Source organism: Hevea brasiliensis, chromosome 5 (assembly GCF_030052815.1).
Source record: "Hevea brasiliensis isolate MT/VB/25A 57/8 chromosome 5, ASM3005281v1, whole genome shotgun sequence".
NCBI classification, from domain to species: Eukaryota; Viridiplantae; Streptophyta; class Magnoliopsida; order Malpighiales; family Euphorbiaceae; genus Hevea; species Hevea brasiliensis.
The window spans coordinates 105,019,004-105,039,832 of NC_079497.1; the positions used below are offsets into that span (position 1 = coordinate 105,019,004).

The following is a 20,829-nucleotide window of genomic DNA, read 5'->3' on the forward strand; positions in this document are numbered from 1 at the left end:
TTTGTTTTCTCTACTTTTTTATTATTTCAATTTTTGTCCCCAATCAAAAGTTGGGATTGGAGGTTGGTAAGACTACATAGGCTTCATTTGGCATTGAGGTTCTAGGCCAAAAAAGCGCTGTTCAATAAAAGCATCATTTTTTATGTTAAAAAAAAAAGTTTGGAAAAAATTATTTTGTTATTTTGGAATTCACATGAATAAAATATGTCAAATTTATGAAATTAATTTTTAATATCTTATAATTAACATATTTATAAAGGTGTTTTTCTCAACAACGGCTATAATAGCAATGCCAAACAGATTTCTATTTATGTTCTTGTGTAAGCTTGGGCAATTATTGCTTTCTATTGAAATATTAGTTGATATAATGCCCAAGGAAATTTATGCTTAGTGCCTGCTTGGATGGTTTCTTCTGGTATGCAAATTTGAGGCATCTTTACGAAGAAAGTGAGAATATGACGTTCTTCTTGTTCATAATCCTATTGATCTAATGTGCAAATCAAAACAGGCAGATGTTCAAGTAGCTAACCAACTCTTTGGACTATAAACCTTCAAATGTGAGAACAACACATAAGGACGCTAGATCTAGACATTATTGAAAAAAAAAAAAAAAAAAACAAAGAAAATCAAAGAAGAAAAAAAATTACTAAGAGAACAAAATAGATGAGAAAGAGTAGCAAAAGTTAGGGGAGGGGATGCTGCCAGCCAAAATGGCCAAAGCACCTGGTCTGTGCGTCTTCTAAACGATTTCTTCGATAGTCGGGGAGTGGTTTTAAGGATAGGACTTCATTATCCCAAACTTTACTCATTTTATAATTGCATCCCAATTTTTGTATTTTTTAAATAATTGTACCTTGAATTATTGACGTCAATGCAATTATATGTTAACCACATTGTTAAAAATTAACAGAACTAGCAATTCATTTATATTAATTCCCTAAATTAACAGAACTGTCACCATACTATTGTTAAATGGTTTTAATAGATGAGGTGGTAGTTTTGTTAATTTCTAACGATATGATTAACAATAAGGTACAATCACATTATTGTCACAATTGTAAAAATTAGTAAAATTTGGAATTTTTCTACAATTTCTCCCTTTATTTTTTATCTTTTAGTTTATATTTTATAGGAGGACAATTTAATTGTTAAAATGTATGATACTTCCATTCTCCACAAAGAGACCAACTAGGCTAAGCATGATTAGCTATAAGCTTTCATTTTGGTACAAGGAAGTCATACTAAAGCTATGATGGGGTTGGAAAAAGAATAGCCACATTTGAATCAAGGCAATAGTGTGAGCGATTGAAGTGAATACGAGCAACATGTGAAGAAAGGAAAAGAATAATTTTCCCGTCAATTTCATAAAGTTGAATTGACTTTGCATCAAACCTTGGAGCCTGGAGTCTTCTCTCTAGCTAGGTAGAAATAAATGCTTCTCTTTATGTCACTTGAATGCCAGTTAATCTCATATTGGAAAGCTATTTTGTCTACTCTTTCCAGCACATCCTGATAAATGATTGTATTTAGCTTCAACTAATCATCTGATCCCTCTCAGTTCAGGCATTCACACTCCTTTTCAAATGCTCACCAAATCTCCCTTTAACTTTACTTTTATATATATATAGATGTTACGTTTTTGTTGGTTGGACTCCAAATAGTAACCTCATGCTCCTAGAAATGACTTCAGTCAATTGATCAAAATTCAATGGTTAAATGATTAGAATCTTACAATAATGCAGGATTTATGATACGCATGATTTAATTCTTGAAAATGGTGTAATTGACACAAGCTGGATACTCCTCATTTGTGAAGACTCAAAGGTAACTAGCTAGGTAGGAACCAGAAACATGTGGTCTAGCTCCAACAAGTGGTAGGACTTCCTTCATTCTAAATGAGGTGAAAGATGTAAAATCAAGAAGCAAGTTAAAAAAAACCTTCAATTCATGTCAATGCTGATATGATGTAAGGTTGACAAAATTATTAACCTGTGGGTGAGGTTTGGAGGTGCACATGGGAAAATATTCAGTGGCAGTGAATTTTAGTTCATTGATCTTAAAGGTTCCACGGTGAAGGTCGTATTCAGATTTAATGCCATTGTGATCCACAGTGCTTCAAGTAATAATACTGCATTAATGCTGATTAGTGATTACTAGATCTTTGGCACTGTGCATTGTCTTTTCTTGCCGTTCCACCTGTTATTTATGAGGTTTTTGCCAGTTTGAAATATATATATATATAATCTTTCAGACGAGGCAACCAAATTATAGGTCTTCTAGAGTCATAAATAGCTAAAAGGGCAATGACGTCTAATCAAGTATATGAATGAAAATGACCTTATTCTGACTCTTGTCCAATGTTAATCACCAAAAGCATAATCAGCATCTTCCATTAGTTTTTGTAGGTGTTGGAGAGCTTAACCTTTGAGGTTGAGATGTCACTGGGGCCACACAGTATCCTACAAGTTTAAATTAATTAGAGATCATTTATTGATCATTTACCAACCCAAGTTGATTAGGACCCTTTACTGTCTTCATTGTCCTCAACTCTTTAATTTGTGCTTCTCTTGTTCATGAACCATATTGAAAATTGATGGCACACCTGCAGCTGCAGGTGGGTAATATCAAATAGCCAATATAATGGGACCAGAATGTTATCCCAAATCCTCTTCTACTTTTACAGCTTCGTGAAGCTGAAAATAAGGCCTAGCTATAGCTGATACTGATGTCATTCCCTTACGTGAATAGTGCCTCTCAATTATTCTTTTCTTGAAATATTCTTTCGTGGTCCCTTGTTGTGTTGCACAATTGGGAAGTGTTTCCCAATGTGTAATACTGACCACTGAACAACCCAAGCTTCTACTATACTTTTATATTATAATGTATACATCTCGCTAAGAGATATAATGATTGTATCATAACGATTATATTATGATAATTGGTCATGTCAAATTTCATATGAATCTCGTTATAATCAATTATTATTATTTATTATATATACAGTGATTGCACTAAATAAAATTTTTTAGTCATGGCTGACAATTGATTTCAGATTAATTTTGAATTACAAGTGACAATTCTGGTTTGAGAAGGGGACTGGAACCATGCTAGTTGGATACGATTTCTAACAATCTAGATCCAGACAGGTCTGATTTCGATTCAAGACCAATTCATGGGCGCTTTGAATTTTGATTTTAAACGTCTAGGCTTCGAGTTTGGTCCAATTTGATTTCCTTCCTAAGCCAAAATACTAAAAAATAATAATAAAGTTAGTAGATTTTGATACTAAAACAATTTTAATTTTAAAGGAAAAAAATATACAAAGTGTATGTAATAATATATTAAAATTAAGAGATGTTTTTTCATTAAATTTATTATTTATTATACATTTATGACATAGTTTATAATTCATGTAACTGATGAAACAAATGGGTTCCGGAGAACAGTGGCAAGGGTGGATATGGGAATGTCTTTGTACAGCTAGAATCTCTATACTTCTTAATGGATCTCCAACAAAAGAAATCCAGCTTGCCAAAGGGTTGAGGCAGGGAGACCCCCTCTCACCTTTTTTATTCATTATTGTAGCAGAAGGTCTTTCATATGTTCAGAAAGGCAAGAAATCTCAATCTTATTACAGGGATTCCAATCTCAGGTCAAGGCAATTATTTAACCCATCTACTATAGGCTGATGACACCCTTGTTCTATGTAATGCTGTTGAATCTGAAGTGGTTATGATAAAAAGAATTCTCTGCTGTTTTGCACTCATTTCGGGTCTCAATGTCAATTTCCATAAGAGTGGTCTGATTAATATCAGTGTGTCTCAGTCTTGGGCTAATGAAATATCAGCCAAATTGTATTGCCCTCTCCAAAATCTACCTTTCTCGTATATGGGTCTGCCCATTGGAATCAGTCCCAAATCTTCCAAGTGTTGGAAGCTTGTGATCAATCGCATAGAGAAGAAATTGTCCACCTGGAAATGCAGAAACTTATCTTTGGGTGGAAGATTAACACTGATTAAATCCTCACTCTCCAATCTTCCCACTTACTTTTTATCTCTTTTCAAGATCCCCTCCTCTGTTGCTAAAAAGATCACATCCTTAGTTCCTTGCAGAGTTCCTTTTTCTGGTACGGCATTTCGGACCAAAAAAAAATAATTACTGTCAAATGGGATCTTATCTAAAAGCCAAGAGATATGGGTGGGTTAGGTGTTGGTTCTATAACCCTAAAAAATAAAGCCCTCCTCCTCAAGTGTATTTGGCGTTTAGGGAAAGAACATGGAAGTTTATAGTCCACAATTCTTTGTCAAAAGTACAGTCTCGACAGCAGTTACATTCTTTCAACTGAAAGTGTGCATGGCAGCTCCAAAATTTTGAGAGATATTTTAGATCTCAGAGGGCTTTTCCCTTTTGGTGATGTTAGAATGGGGTTGGGTAATGGTGACGCTTACAAATTTTGGATTGACACTTGGACAGGGAATAATCAAGGGCGAATCCAAGTGTAATTGAGTGGGTCAATTCACCTCACTCAATTTTTTTAAAAACAATATATATATATATATATATATATATATATATATATATATAATTTTTTTACTATTAAAATTTTAGATGTTTATACTAAATTTTTAATATTTTATTTTTTTTATAAAAATATTCAATATTTTAGTTTTTTTTAAAGTAAATAATAAAATCTATAAAACATGAAAATCTATCTAGTAAGCTCTAAAAATGCATCTTTTTTCACTCCGACTCTTCCTTTTTTAATGTTTATATTTGTTATTTTTTGCATTCACAAAATCACAATTTCTTTATCTAACATATCTTTTTTTTAATTCTTTTCTCTCACTTTTTAACGATTGATCGTCTTTTTTTCTTTTCATTTTTGTGTTAATAAAATTAGTGAATAAACTCAATTTTATAAAGTAAATTAAAATAATTTAGGATTTTGTTTAAAGCTAATCTAAACAAAGAAAAATTTAGTATATTTATTAGATTATTTAATTTATTTTGTGAAATTGATATTAATATTACTAGTTACATTTGTAATCTATGATGAAAATCATAAAAACTCGATTGTAAAATTAAATGAGAAATGAGTTTTATATAATTATTTGATTACATATATTGAAAGTTTTTAAAAAATAAAAACTCATGGAGGACAATAGTAAATTTAATATTATAGTTATTTATAAAATTATGTTCTTTTTTCTACTCAATTATTTGTTGAAAATTTAATTTTTTTTCTCCCAATAAATAAATTATTATATATATATATATATATATATATATATATATATTTTCTTTAAAATAGATAAAATAAATTTTTTTAATCCTATTAAATCAAATTCCTGGCTCCACCGCTGGAATGATCCTTTAAACAAACTCTTCCCATCACTTCACTGTATTTCAATGGATCAATTGGCAGTAGTCAGCAACATGGGTTTCCGGGATGGTTCCCTCTGGCACTGGTGCTTGAGGTGGAGAAGGGAATGGGAGGTAAACCAGAAAAATTCTCTCTTGGAATTAATTAATGATGTGGAAATATGCCCGTTTAGCAAAGATAGGATGATTTGGAAATTTGAAGTTAAGGGAAATTATACTGTCAAGTCCGCATGTTCCATCCTCATTCGTGCCCAGCCAAATACGTCATCTGACTTTGTGACTGGGCTATGTCTAATGGGGAAGGTTTCGACAAAAAATTTGTTGTCCAATAGGGGGATTATTCCAACAGAGATGATCAGCTGCCCTTTTTGTATCTCTTATGAAGAAACTTGTGATCCCTTATTCTTGTTGTGCCCCTCTTCTTAGAGTATTTGGTGCCGAATTTCCAAGTGGTGGGAGGTGAGTTGGTGCGTGCCATGCTCGTTCATAAATTGGGAAGGTCTGGTGATTGGTTCTACACAAAAACTAGTTTGGATGTCTCTTTTCTTTGCTACCCTCTGGTCCATATGGCTTTGCAGGAACAAATTAATTTTTGAAGGAGCCATCCCTAATAGTGAAAAACTTTTTTCTACCATTTTCCATAAAACTTCCATGTGGTTGAGTGCTTCAAATCACAACTTCCCTTTCTCAAATCAAGATCTCTTGTTGGTAATTGATGGAATTAAGGCTTTGAAATCTGCTATTCCACCACGAACTGCTATGAATTTGTAACCACCTGCTCCAAAATTTGTTAAATGGAATGTTGACGCGTCAGCTATTGTCAAACTCGGACTTGCAGGATATGGTGGAGTCCTTGGAAATTCAGACGGGAGCTTCCTTTGCATTTTCTCTGGTTCTTGTGGAATATGTGATTCAAATGATGCAGAAGTTTTGGCAAGTGGGAAAGCACTCAAACTCTCTGTCACTTATCATAGCTGTGATCTTGAAGGTACTATAATTGAATCAAATTCCCTCAATGCGATAATGTCGATCAATTCTAACAATGAATGTAGATCGCGGCGCTTGCAGTATGTCTTCAATTTTATTGATAGCTTGAGATCTAGAAACCAGCATGTGTTAAGAGAATGCAATCAAGTGGCCGACTGTCTTGCTAAACAAGGAGTCACAAGAGATGTGGATTTCTTTGCTTGGTTATAACGCTGGTATGTTCTATAGGTGAAGTGCTTACTATCTTCAATTTCTTCTTGGTTTGGGGTTCTGTAGCCTATGCAAAAGACTTGGGGTTATAGTGCATTATAGTATATTTGGGACTTAGTGGAATATCTGCCAAGTTTGCTGGTCTTGTTCTCTTTGGTCTTGCACTTGGTTTACATAACACTATAAGCCTGAGGTTGGTTGCATGGGTTTTGATCTATTGATCAGGGATTATTAGAGCTTATTCTGTTAATTTTTTTGTGAATTCAAAATAAATAAAATTTTGATTTATCAAAAGAAAAGAAAAATTACCAAAATATAAAATATATGAATTTAAGAATATGAAAATAATACATCTAACTTTGTTATCTAAAGAAAATTATATTACAAATTTTGAGCTTTAACTTAATTAGTGAATAATTAACTTGCCATGTATATTTAGCTTTTGGAGTTAGAAAAACTCATATTTCTCTTACTTTATTCTTTTTTTAAAAATTCTTATTTATTTTAATTTTATTAGTTTTTTTTTTAAATAAGATAATCGAGAATGAAAATTCGAATATAAATCTGACTATAATAAGTTAAATTAAAAAACAGTAATGGGCTTTTGCTAAGCTTGAAAATATTAGATTTTAAGGCTTTTCAACTTGATTGGAAGGAATTGGTGTTGGATCGTCTTCATACTCTTCCAAATCGATACGATCATTTTCTCGTATTAGCTGTAAAAATGGAAGTTGAGAATCCAACAATTCATCAATATTGATTTCAATAGGAATAAATTAAATACAAATTACAAGAAGATTGAGTTTCTCCAATTTTTCTCATTCTCTTTATTATTTCTTGGAACTCTTGGGAACCTCCACTTGCCTTTTCTTTTTTTCTTTAATAAGAAAAAAAAAATGTGATAGATAATTTTTGTGAGGTATGAATAATTAAATCAGGACCGAACCATCTCCAGTCTTGAACCGGAAAGTCTCTCTTCTCTGTTATATGGCTATAAAGTACGTTGCATGTAATGATGAGGTATTTAATTTAACATATTAATTAATTAATTAATTAATTAATATCATTTAATTATCTTGAGTTTTATTACTCTTAGTTCTCAATTGGGATTGCCAATACGTTTTTTTATTTTTTCAAATAAAATGAGAGGCAAGTCATTTCCGTCTTTGGACTGAGAATAACATTGCACCCATCAGTCAACATGTATAGAATCAGTTAATTTTACCTACCTTCAGGCAAAGTAACAAGTTTTTTTTTTTTTATAATTTTTATAAACCAACCAAATTTATTAATAAAATATTTAAGTAAAACTTATCAAACATTATCCGATTAATTTTTGGTCATCAGACCTTTCCAGTACATCCAATCTAGTTAAGACAATAAATATTAAGTGAAAAAAATTTGAAGAAACATGGTATAAAAGACGACAAAAACTCAGTAGAAAGATATATATATATATTTTTAAATATAATTGTGTAAAATTGTTAATATCCTACGTTGATTTGAGATAGGGTAATGTGCCTTTTATAAAGTATTATGTACTTTTTAATCCTTAAGCTAACTTTTAGGGATGAGTTAGATTCAGCTTATTTTCTCTTCCCAATTAATATTGAGCCTCTTATAAGTGTTTTATACTCACAGTGTTTGGTCTGAACTTGAAGGGTTGGACTAATATGATACATTTATTTGGAATAGGAATAATGTGCTCCTTAAATGGTTTAGTAACCTCTTATCTTCATGAGCTAACTTTTAAAATTAGGTAGCTAACCTATTCCTCAAAGGCAAAATTCTTTAAAAGCAAGAAAGAAAGAAAGGAACAGATAAGAAAATGGGTCCTCAATCCTCAATTTCTTTGCCGTGACTTTGAATGATGGATAAAGAGAATTGGTTCTGTTATAAACGCAGGGATTTTGTTCTCTCTTTAACCTATGGCAGATGCCCCATAGAAACTCTGCAGGCATAGGGATAAGAAGAATATGATTTCTATATATATTGCACACCAATCAAATTGCATCAATAAAATAAGATTTATCTGTTGATGCCCATGAAGAAAAGAAAAGAAAATGGTATGAGCTAGGTAGGAGCACAGGATAGGAGTCTCTCAAGGGACATTTTTATTCTTTGGCCGTGAACATGGGGATTTGCATGCACTAGGCAGAAATGTTTGGAAATCTCAATACAAGACATAGACATGGGAACTCAAAGTGATGTTTTTGTAATATCCTACAATGCAAGCACACTCGTGTTATCTTGGAAAAATAACCAAATTAAAGAAGGAAGCATGGGATCTCTGGTCAACACAGCCCACTCTTTTCGATTCCAAGTATATATATATTCCTTTAAAGATCTTCAAATTGTTTTGGGATTAAAAAGAAAATTCTGAAATTATATTAAAAAAGTTTTGCACATGCATATAGTGCTTCCCCCGCAGCATGCTCTCCTTGTACTGAATTTATGCTCTCATGTTGGATTTGCTTAGAGATTTGTGACTTTCTCTTCTCATTCCCAAGTAATTGTTGATACAAGTAAAGTTGAAACCTATAGGCTTTGAGCTTGGTGATGAATTGATGGAATTTTTTTTTACTTAGTCATAGGAATATTTTCAAGTCTATTTTTTCGGGTAATTATCACACACAATTACTTAATTTAATATGTATTGTTATAAAAGTTATTGAATTTTAATTTAATTTTATAAAAACTACTGTAACCGAAAATTAAAGGTTTTCAGGCTAATATATTGACTTGTCTACCATTTTACAAATAAAATTACCTAATTAATGGTTGTTGGTGGAAACTTTAATTTTCAATCACGGTAATTTTATGAAATCAAATTAAAATTCACTAAGTTTTATAAGAGAAACTAAAGTTCACTAATTTTTATAAAAACAATCATAAAATTGAGTGACCGTCTGTGATATTTACCCCGATTTTTCCATATTAAAATCAAATCTACTTTGTAAACAGTTTCAATTAAGAGTAAACTTTTTTACAACGATCTGATGCATTCAAAGAAAAATAATCCTAGCGCTCTAATGAAGTTAAAGCCTGATTAATAATAATAATAATAATAATAATAATAATAATAATAATAATAATAATAATAATAAAGTGGAGCTTCTATTCTTACTAATTAACTAGAAGTGATGAGAGAAATTTTAGAGAAAGAATGATAATGATATAAAATAGATCAAGATATGCATATGCTTTGTATGAATAGCACAAGGGCATAAATAGAAGCCTACCCATTTTTTCTTTGTAGCATCAGGCTCCTGTGCAATCAAAATAAATAAAAATTGGTACAGCAATTATGTAGGTCACAAGTATGTATAGTAGAACATAATTGCTACACCTCTTTACACTTAGACCTATTAATGGGTTGAATCTGATCATACCATTACCAGCTCAATGAACAGGTCTACCCTATTTTACAGTTTGGCTCATAATCCATTGCTTAAAAATGGTTTGTAGGCCACGTATTTTAGTTACAATATTAAAGAATGGAGTTGCTCAGCGCATGATATGTGGGGACAAATCTTTGGGGTTCAACCTTCAAGCACTTGATAGACATTGCACATGCACATTACCAAGGGCGATTGCCCTACCCTTTTCTTTGCTTTAAGGAGAGAGAGAGAGAGAGAGAGAGAGAGAGAGAGAGAGAGATATTTATTTTTCTTAGCTTTAACGTGTGATCAACATCTATAGAGTACACAAGTGCATGAAAATGATAGGCAAAGCCTTAAATTAAGGTTAAGCCATTTCTTTCCTATGGCCACAAATTGCAGAGAGAATGCCAATTCTGAGGCACAGTGTCCCCTTAGCCCACATTGTTTCAAACCCAATTCATATCCAAAATCAATTTATAAAATTTGGTCCACAATATATATGGGGATAAAATGATGTTCTTTTATGCGATTCGTTCTAATTGGAATTTAAACTCGAAATCTCACCATTTTAAAGACGATTTTAATATTATTTGAGAATGGTTTACTTTATTTCTAAATTGTAAAGAAAATAGATCGAGTCTAGGATTTATAGACTTAACCCTAAAAGCCTATCTCAAGGAAAAAAAATTGTCTAAATCTTTATATTTAACACTTTCACCTTACACCTAAAAACTCAAATAAAAATTCAAAATTTTTACACTATAGATAGATGATGGATCAAAAATTTTTGAAGAAGGTGTCATGAAAACCAGAAAACAGACACTACCACTCCTTTAAATCCACTATATATATAATGCAAAGGCAAAGACTTTGGATGTATTATTAAATAGAATAGGTTCTACAGAGATAGGAAAAGGGAGAGAAAATCCTTTGGGAAAAGGCACTCCTTTGGATTTGAGGTCAGAAAATGCCAAGGATATTTGCTATGACAATAAGTTCCATTATAAAATTAGCTTTTTGATCCATCATTTTTATCACATACATTGATCCACACATCAGTGCTGTCAATTAAAACGACAAAAGGCATACTGACATCGACATGGGTTTGCATGCCACTATATATATATATATATATATATATATATATATATATATATATATATATATATATATATATTGCACCTTAATGTTTCTTCACACCTCCAATGATCCACTTTGGATGTTAATAGCTGGATCGCATTACTGCAGTCATTTTCATGACTATTGTTTTAAAAAAGAAAAGCCCTGGAAACTGGAAATGTAACAGTGAAAAATTGAGGGAGTAGAGTGGAGGAGCAGTGGCAAGGAACAGTGGTGGGAGATTGAGACAATTTCTTGGGCTCAACCCTAAGGTCTAAGGCCAAGGCCGACCAGTGTGCGCACACCAATGGAAAATGTTGGGTTACATTGAAACTATTTTGCTTCTTGCTTCCAACTGTCTATGCATGTGTCTGTCTATCATCTCTCACTACTCATCAATTGCTTGGGATGGGAGCCAATCTCCATTTCCATATCTTTTCTTTTCTTTCCAATTTCAAATGCATCCTTCCAATTCAGTAAAAATAAAACATTCATAATTAGATGTACTCAATAATTAAGAATTCATGCAATCCATTTTGAATTTAAATTTCAATAATTGTTGTTAAAATTTTTTGTGGGTAAATAAGACATAAATTTTATTGTAAATTTTTAGTTGTTTATAGATTTTTCCTAAATTTGAGATGGGATACCCTTTCTAACCTTAATTTTTTTATATAAAAAATTATATTTATAAAATAATTATAAGTCAATAAATTAATTTAAAAATTTTTAATTTTCTACCACAATAATCTTTATAAAAAAAATTAAAATTTAATAAAATTTATAAAAAAAAATTAAATTTTAATGACTTTTATAAAATAATCATAAAATTTACCCTTCCTAAGTGTGAACCTTTTTATGTAAAAAAATTATATTTTATATTTATTAAAATTTTTTTATATTTAATAAAAGAGAAAGATAATATAATTAAGATTTAAATTCTTACCTTTTTAATTATTAACCTAATAAATTAAAATTTATTATAAGAATTTACAAATGTGGAAATAGGTGTGGGTAAAAAGAAAAGCAATAATAATTTGGAGATGAAAAACATGAGTTGCTTATTATTAGGTTTAATTAAATAATATTTAATAGGATTAGGAGTAATGATGATAGATCTTTCTTTACGTAGTTAATTGTCTGTTTGTGTTTAAAGGAGGAGGAGGAGGAGGTGGTGGTGGTTGGGGAGGATGAGAGGGGCATGCAATGCACGCACACGGCACATGTCCAATAGGATAGATGGCGGTGGTGGTGGTGGACTGTTTTTGTTTGCGATATTTGCTACAGTGTTCAACTTTAATGGCAATGAATGAAGGTAGGCAAATTGTCCCACTTCAATCATTGAACTCATATACGTAGCAAATATCAAATAAAACTAATTCTTCCTTTTTCTCCGTATATTTTTAAAATTATTTAAATTATAATAGAACTTTAAAGGAGTCAAAATTTAAAAGGCACTCTTCTTAAAATGTTCAAAAAATAACACGTAATAAAATTGTCCTTATTAAAATATGAGTAGTCCTATTAGTTAATTTGTTGTCTAACTCAATGTAAGATATATTATTAGAATCTTGAGATAAAAAGATTTATAATATAAAATAATTTTGCTAAATTATGACTAATTTTTCAGCACCGGATAGCATAGTATTAAACACTTTCTAATAATTTATCTCAACTATTATATATAACATATTATTATATATAACATATTAAAAAAAATGTGTAACACTTATATGTCATGAAAATCATCTATAAGTGAATATAAATTAAATTTTTTAGCATTTTTTTTGGCAAAAAGCCTTTTTGAACCCCCTTATAATTATTTTTAGAATCAAACAAGCGTTTGTTAATTTAGTTAATTTTTTTAAGTCCTAATAATTACTCATAGAGACAAATAAACTCTCGTTAATTTATGTTTATCCTTTTAAGCACCTAATATTTACTCTTAAAGTCAAATAAATTATTATCAATTTAATTGATCCATTTAAATCCCTATGAGATGAAAATTCACTTTTACAAGCTACCACTTGATGCTATGTATGCTCTGTTAAATGTGAGTCCAGCATGTCCAGTGCCACTGTGTTATGCCGCGTCTAAAGATCCTTTTCTGCATCTAGCATGGGATATGCTAAAAAGTATTGAATTCAACACTGAGCATGTTGAATGGCAATAACAATGCACATTACTCATATTTTTAATTATTTGTCTTCCATTGATGGGATGAAGTTGCAGAGAGAGATAGATTTTCAATTATTTGTCTTCCATTGATGAAATGAAGTCGCAGAGAGAGAGAGAGAGAGAGAGAGAGAGAGAGAGAGAGAGAGAGAGAGAGAGAGAGAGAGAGAGAGAGAGAGAGAGAGAGAGAGAGAGAGAGAGTTTAGCTCTTAGGTTATGTAACAAAAATGGTCATTAACTAAATGTTCGTTCATCACGTGTAAGTATCATGTGATAGAGATTAGGTCTATTTAACCTTAATTTTCAAGGTTTCAACTCTAAGAGTAATTTTTAGATACTTAAATGGATTAACTAAATTAACAAAAATTTATTTAACTCTAATAGTAGTCGTAAGGAGCTTAAAATAGATCAACTAAATTGACAATAGCTTATTTAACTATAAGAGTAATTTTCAAGAGTTTAAATGAATTAACTAAATTAACAATAATTGTCAAAACTTAAAAGTGTTTTTACTTTTTTTTTCCAATAAATAGAAGCAACTAATTAAGAAAGAATTCATCTTCAATTTTGTTAATAAATAAATCATGAGAAGTGAGAACTGGATGGTTAAAAAGTAAATAAAGTAAAGAGAAACTAAAAACAAGTTACATTAATCAATAAGTAATTTTATTCAATAAAGAAGTACATATATCTACATAAATTTCAAAGCATGTATTATTTTAGTTTTTTTTTTCTCATTTTTTTTCTTTTTTTTATTTTTATATTTTAGTTTTAATATTTTGTCATTCATAGAGTATTTTAAATAGATATCCACACTTTATATTATTATTATTATTATTATTATTATTATTATTATTATTATTATTGTTTAATTGTGATCATATTTCTCATAATGCGTTAAATTTTTTTATTAATTAAAATTTAATTTTATAAAAATTTTAAAATTATTTATCTTAAATAATGTAGAAAAATATTCCATTAAAATTATTTGAATAGAGAATTTAATTTCAATATCTGAAAATTAATTCAAAAATACTCTAAATAAAAAAATTAAAAGATGAAAAACACTAAAATTTTAATTTTCAGTTAGAAAAAAACCCAATTCAACAATTCAAAGCCAACTTGAGTAAATTTTCAATGCTCATTTTTTTTTTAATTATTTTTCAATCAAATCTTAAAGATTAATGAATTGTTCAAGTATCAAACATACAGTTAAATCCAAAATTTCTTTCTAATTTTTTTTTTATATAAATCTCATGTGCAAAAAATTAAACTTCATTTTATAGGAAATCATTAGAACCTTAATTTGTCAAAATTTTCCAAACCAAAAACTTGCCAAGAAAAAAATTTAAAAAGGAAATTTACTGAAATTGTCATGTTTTAGATTAATATTTGCACTTCTAATTTATTTTTTAACTAAAACTCTTAATTATAGCATTATATTTTATAACTATTCCTATATAATATACATTAATATAAAATTTCATTTAATAAAACCAAACAGAATTGAACATAAAAGAATAATTTAATGAAGAAAAACTTGTTTGAGCTTAGGGTGAAACAATGTAAAAGCAAAACCCATCAAAGTATTCAAATATGGTAAGCAGAAAGAATGAAATATTTAAGGATGCAATGCATTGTACATAGAATTAACGGAGGCAAATTTAATAATAGATTTTTGTGTAGATTCAATTTTTTATAAATTTAGAATATAAATATGTAAAATTTTTATATTTAATAGATGAATTTTATTATATTTTATTATTAATTTATAATTTATTTATTATTAATTTTGAAATTCATTTTCAGAACTTCCTTCACATCATAAAATCAAACTTGAGATATAGTGAGTTTTTTTTTTTATTTATATTCTGAAATTTTTAAAAGGAAAAATTATTAAAATTTTCATTTAATATTTTTACACTATAATTAGATTCTCTTCATCTAATGATGAAAAGAACCTACAATAATACACTATTCTCTTATACCCATTGTTTGACAAGTTGATTTTATTATTTCTCTTTCGTCTCTTGCCTTTTCTCTGAGTAGTAGTACAAGTGAACTCTCTCTCTCTCTCTCTCTCTCTCCTCTCTTCCACAATCCAAACTCTCTTCAGTCATCTTGTACTCTCTCTCTCTCTCTCTCTCTCTCTCTCTCTATAAAAGCAAATCCACCAAGCTAAACTATTCCTCTCACACCTTTTCAACCATGGCTGACCCTTACTCAAATTTCTTCACTGGTTGGTTCAAGATCAATAATAACCCTCTTTATCACCAATACCCATCTCTGAATCCAACACCAGCGAGTACTAATCCACAACTTTCCTATACAAATCCCTTTACCACCAACCAAATTCAGACTCCTTATTTTCACTGTCAAAACCGACCTCCTTCTCCTCCTCTCAGAGAAGCCCTACCCCTCTTGAGGTTAAGTCCAGAAAGGGATGCTGAGAAAGACCAAGAACAAGAAGATGAAGATGAAGATCAAGAACAAATAAGTTGCACTGCTATGGATGTGGACAAAATCAACAATAATAAGGCCAAAGTAGATCATGGGAGCTTTTTTTCTTCTAATGCTGATGCTGGTGCTACCAATGAAGATGAGACTGTTACTGTTGCACTGCATATAGGCTTGCCAAGCCCTAGTGCTGCAGAGATGGCCTCTGTGTTGTCTTCTTCCTCGGAGGTCACTGACAAAGATGGAGATGGTGATGATTCTGGGTTCCCCTTTAGCAGGCTCAATAAGGGTCAGTATTGGATCCCTACCCCTACCCAGATTCTGATTGGTCCTACTCAGTTCTCATGTCCTGTTTGCTGCAAAACCTTCAATAGATACAACAACATGCAGGTAAGTTTCATGGCAATCCACTGTGCCTTGCTCCCTAAAGACTACTCCTTTCCTTGTATCCTCCTTTCTGCCCTTTTTTTCCCTTACCTTAATTTAAAGGAAGATAAACAGAAAAGAAAAAAAAAAAAAGCCCATGACTTCCTTTCCAGATTTGATTCTTTCGGTACTGTTTCCATATGCTTGGATTCAAAGAGGGAAGAAAATTAGATTGATCCTGTGGGCATCAAATTCTGTTCTTATTTTTTCTGAAAACCATAAGCTTTTTTTTTTCCTTCTTTTTTCTTTCTTAGTTTCTTGAAATTTTTTCTTTTGCATGGTTATGGGTTTTGGAGTTCCAATGAATCTTTCTGATCCAACTGAAACTAAGATCAGTACCGTGCTTTATGTGATTGAACAACTCAGGCAATGTTCCTTATGCCTTTAGTACTTAGAAGTTTGTGCTCTAAACATTGACAGGTGTGTGGAACTGAAAATTTTGCAGTTCTACCAGGGCCTTAGATCATCTCAATTATATAACAAATTTCTACATGTGAATGCTTGAGTTCACGACATAGATTTCACAGACATGAAAGCCCCACCAGAAGAAAAATAGTACAAAAGATTCAACTCATTAGTCTTTTTCTTCTTCCCCCCTTTGAATTAATTAGCTAGAAAAGCTTGCCTTCTTCGCTACAATTATGACGTTCTTATGGGAATTAAGATGAACAAACTTACCAAGTGATCCATCAATTTGAAGAAAATACATTTATCATTATGTAGTTTTGTTTGTATTTCTTTTTTTTTTTTTTCAAATTTAAACACAATCACAGTAACTGTTCTTTGCAAAAAGAAAGTAAAGGCTTTGCTTTATAAATATGCCTTTGTTTTTATATATATATATATATATATATAATTTTGTTAGAACACAAAATATAAGCATCTCTAATTCCAAGATCTAAAGGAAACATGGTCCGTACTTTGATAAAACCTTACGAACCTTTATGCACGGAGAAAACAAAACACACAATTCTTTCTTTAAACGCGGTTTTAACAGATTTGAACGTACCACTAAATCCTGCTTTTATTATATGAGGTTGAAATGCTTCCATATTTCTGCTTTGGTTCTAGTGTGTGATTAGATAGCACTTAAAATTTTTGCTGTTTTTGATTTTTGTTTTGTTGGGGTTTCAACTGATAATGTATAGACTATGTTGTCACTGAATTATTGTGTAGATGCATATGTGGGGGCATGGATCTCAGTACAGAAAAGGGCCTGAATCTCTCAGAGGAACTCAACCCACGGGAATGCTTAGGCTTCCTTGTTATTGCTGTGCTCCTGGGTGCAGGAACAATATTGATCACCCTAGAGCCAAGCCACTTAAAGATTTTAGAACCCTTCAAACACATTACAGGAGAAAGCATGGAATTAAGCCTTTCATGTGTAGGAAATGCAGTAAGGCTTTCGCAGTGAGGGGAGATTGGAGAACCCATGAGAAGAACTGTGGGAAGCTTTGGTATTGTATTTGTGGATCTGATTTTAAGCACAAGAGATCACTTAAAGACCACATTAAGGCTTTTGGGAATGGCCATGCGGCCTATGGCATAGATGGATTTGAAGAAGAAGATGAACCTGCATCTGAAGTAGAACAAGATAATGAATCCATGCAGTGAAGTAGAAGATCGATCATTACTGGATTATCTTAATTTAATGAGCTTATATCAGATTCACATAAAGCCCAGGCTTTTGAAGTAAGAACTGTATAAGCATCCATATTTACTTGGAAAGCCACCTCTATTTCTTTCTTTCTTTAGCCTTCTATGTTCTTTCCCTTTTCCTTGTTAGCGCTGTAGGATCCTAAAAACAAATCGATCATCAGGTAAGGTAAGTTCTGTATATCCATTTTCTTTTCTATTGTTTATGGCTTATCCTTTGTTTTCTTTTCTTGTTATTGTTTTGCGGTCTTGAATCAGAATCTTTGTACCATAGGTGAAAATACAGCTGCGAAAGCATCAGAAAATTGTGCTTACAAAAAAAAAAAAAGAAAGCATCAGAAAATGGTGAAGTCATTCTTAGCTTTATGTGAAAACCCTCACAGGTTCACAATGAGAAACTGTGTAAATGTTGAGACTGACAGTGAGATCGATAGTTGATCATGATATTTGAATTTAAAACTTTAATTAAAAAATTAGAATTATATATATTCAATCATTTTTGGAAGTTTCATTATTCCATGGACTTAGAGAGAAATTCCCATTAAGCAAGAAGGTCACCTCTTTTGGCCTTACAGATGATGCATATATACATCTGTATTCATCATGCATGCAACATGAATTCGGTGGAATATATATATATATATATATATATATATATATATATATGAAAATTATGCTTCTAGTTGGGTGTACCTGGAAAATCTGATGATCAGTTCTCTAATTTACTATCTACCTTTTTCTAAATTATATTAATAAAATTTTTATTTATCAAAAAAAATTTATGCAAACATTAAGTGGGCAAATGGGTAGAGAAGGATGTACATGAAAAAGGCAGAGATGAACGGATAATAAAAGGGGTGAGTGAGGGAGTGAGTGAGTGAGTATATTTTGCTCCGAATGTAGTTGAGATAGGCTTTTCACCCTGCAAACGCATCAGCTTTTTGAGGGGTTGATATGATGCCCTTTTGCTTTGGTTAGTGGAGAGATGTGTCTATTGATGGATGGAACATATACCATTTGAGATTCACTATTGCTTGGAAAAATCAAAACAAATGATTAGCTTTTTAAAGAGAGAAAGAGAGAGAAAAGAAATTAAAGAAAGGGTAATTATTTAATAATAACACCGTATAAATAAAGAAATCAAAGGATATATGGAGGGTAGGGGCAGTAATACTTGTAGTAAAATGTTTTAGGTAAATTTTATCAGGAATTTAAAATATATATATATAAAATTTATATATTTAATAAATAAGAAAAAATTAATATTTTATAATTAAATTTAGAGAGATTAAAATGAAATTTATTAAGTATTTATGAGTTAGTCCCACTATAATTTCATTTGATGAAAATATAAATTACAATTTCTGTCTTCTTGAAAAAAAAAAGAAAAAAGAAATTATTAGGATATATCGATCTCTTGTTCCTCGGCCTCTTTTTCTTGTTCTTGATTTCCTTTTTTTTTTTTTTTTAATGGATCTTGTTGGCAGCTTTTTCTCTGTGTGTGTGTGTGTGTCTGAGAGAGAGAGAGAGAGAGTATGGGCAAAAATCAGGTTAAAAACACAGTGTGGAGGGCAAGTTGTACTGGTTGGGCAATTTGGCAACACAGACAGATGCCTCCAACAGTGCATGCAGGCCTCTTCAGAGGGATAAACTGTAGATTGAAACGACATATCAATGCCTCACCTTGACCATATCTCTCTTATCGCCTTTCAATTCGCCCTGCAATTTGCTATTAATAAATACACACACCATATCTCTACATTGCTCACAACATGCAATAATAATTACTAAGAGAAAAGGGGAAAAAAACACTACTATTTTTATTTTGTTTTCCATGTATAGATTGACTATTTTAAAGATTATGACATTACATATGCCTCGCAACTAGAATGGCTCTTGACTGGATTGGAAACTATACTGACAGTTTCAGTTGATGGGCATGTGGGGTTTTCTAATTCATTTCTACACTATTCCTCATTGTTATGAAGCAAATCCAGATCAACCCAAAACAGTTCACACCCATTAACATGTATGACATCTAATAGAGGAACAGACAGAATCTAACTCTAGAGTGAAGTTAATTTGCAGAAATAAACATCTATTAGTGACCTAATATCAAGACAAAGGTTATTTCTAAAGAAAAAATAAAACAGAAACAGATATAATTTAATTTTAAAATTAGCTCAAAAAGAAAGAATTATCCAAGTCTAGATATTCTACTTGTTAGGTGGAAATGCATTAAGAATTAATTTAAGCATATGTACTTGCAGGAGTATTTTATTACAAAGTTGTGCTTAATTTATAAAATGCGATCATTATTGGCATCTCTTTAAATAAAAGGTGGAGATTGGTATGCAATTAGCAAAGCTAGTCAATTTTACACGACAGCCAATTGAATTGAACATAGGCTATTAATCCATAGCTTAAAATCCCAAGGACCCTTTCTCATCGGTTTCCTTTTGCCATTAAATACATTAATATAATTTTTAATATTGGTTCCATAATTTCCTTATACTGTTGGCTTGACCTTGTGAAGGAGACCAAGAATCCTATATATATATGTATACACACACACATAAGAGAGAGTATCTTCTTATTTTTATTACCTCCTTTGTATTCATATTCCAATACAAAGGGGACAGCCTTGTCTCCTTTGGCCCCAATCACTAACATTTTCTTTATATATTTTCATAGCTTATACAAAATAATCAATGTTATCTATCTGGAATAAATTCAGAGGGGATATTTCCTGAACCATGTAGCTTGAGTTGTAGGTCTCCTTTTGTTTTGTAGCATAGCCAGTGACAAAAACTGTGCAGAATTTTTTCTTTAAGGTAAAAAAGTGAGCTTTAAGAATAGTTTTATATCTTTAGCACACTCTTGCTTACTTACTTAGGATGTTCATTGAATTTCAAATATAAACAAACACAGGCCATTTTTAATAATTTGCATTGAAATATTTAATTAATAAATGGGATTATTAAGATTTGAACTTTAAATTTTTTAGTCTTAGAAAATCACTTAATTTAAAAGT

The 20,829-nt window shown here is 31.0% G+C and overlaps 1 protein-coding gene across 1 annotated transcript; it reads left to right on the top strand.

The window, feature by feature from the left end:
• Window positions 1-15,323: 15,323 nt before the first annotated feature.
• On the top strand, window positions 15,324-18,031 carry LOC110641442 (zinc finger protein WIP2). Its single transcript, XM_021793151.2, has 2 exons — window positions 15,324-16,103; window positions 17,316-18,031. Exons 1-2 carry the CDS (start codon window positions 15,465-15,467, stop codon window positions 17,751-17,753), a joined length of 1,077 nt encoding a protein of 358 aa, XP_021648843.2. The 5' UTR covers window positions 15,324-15,464; the 3' UTR covers window positions 17,754-18,031.
• Window positions 18,032-20,829: the final 2,798 nt, after the last annotated feature.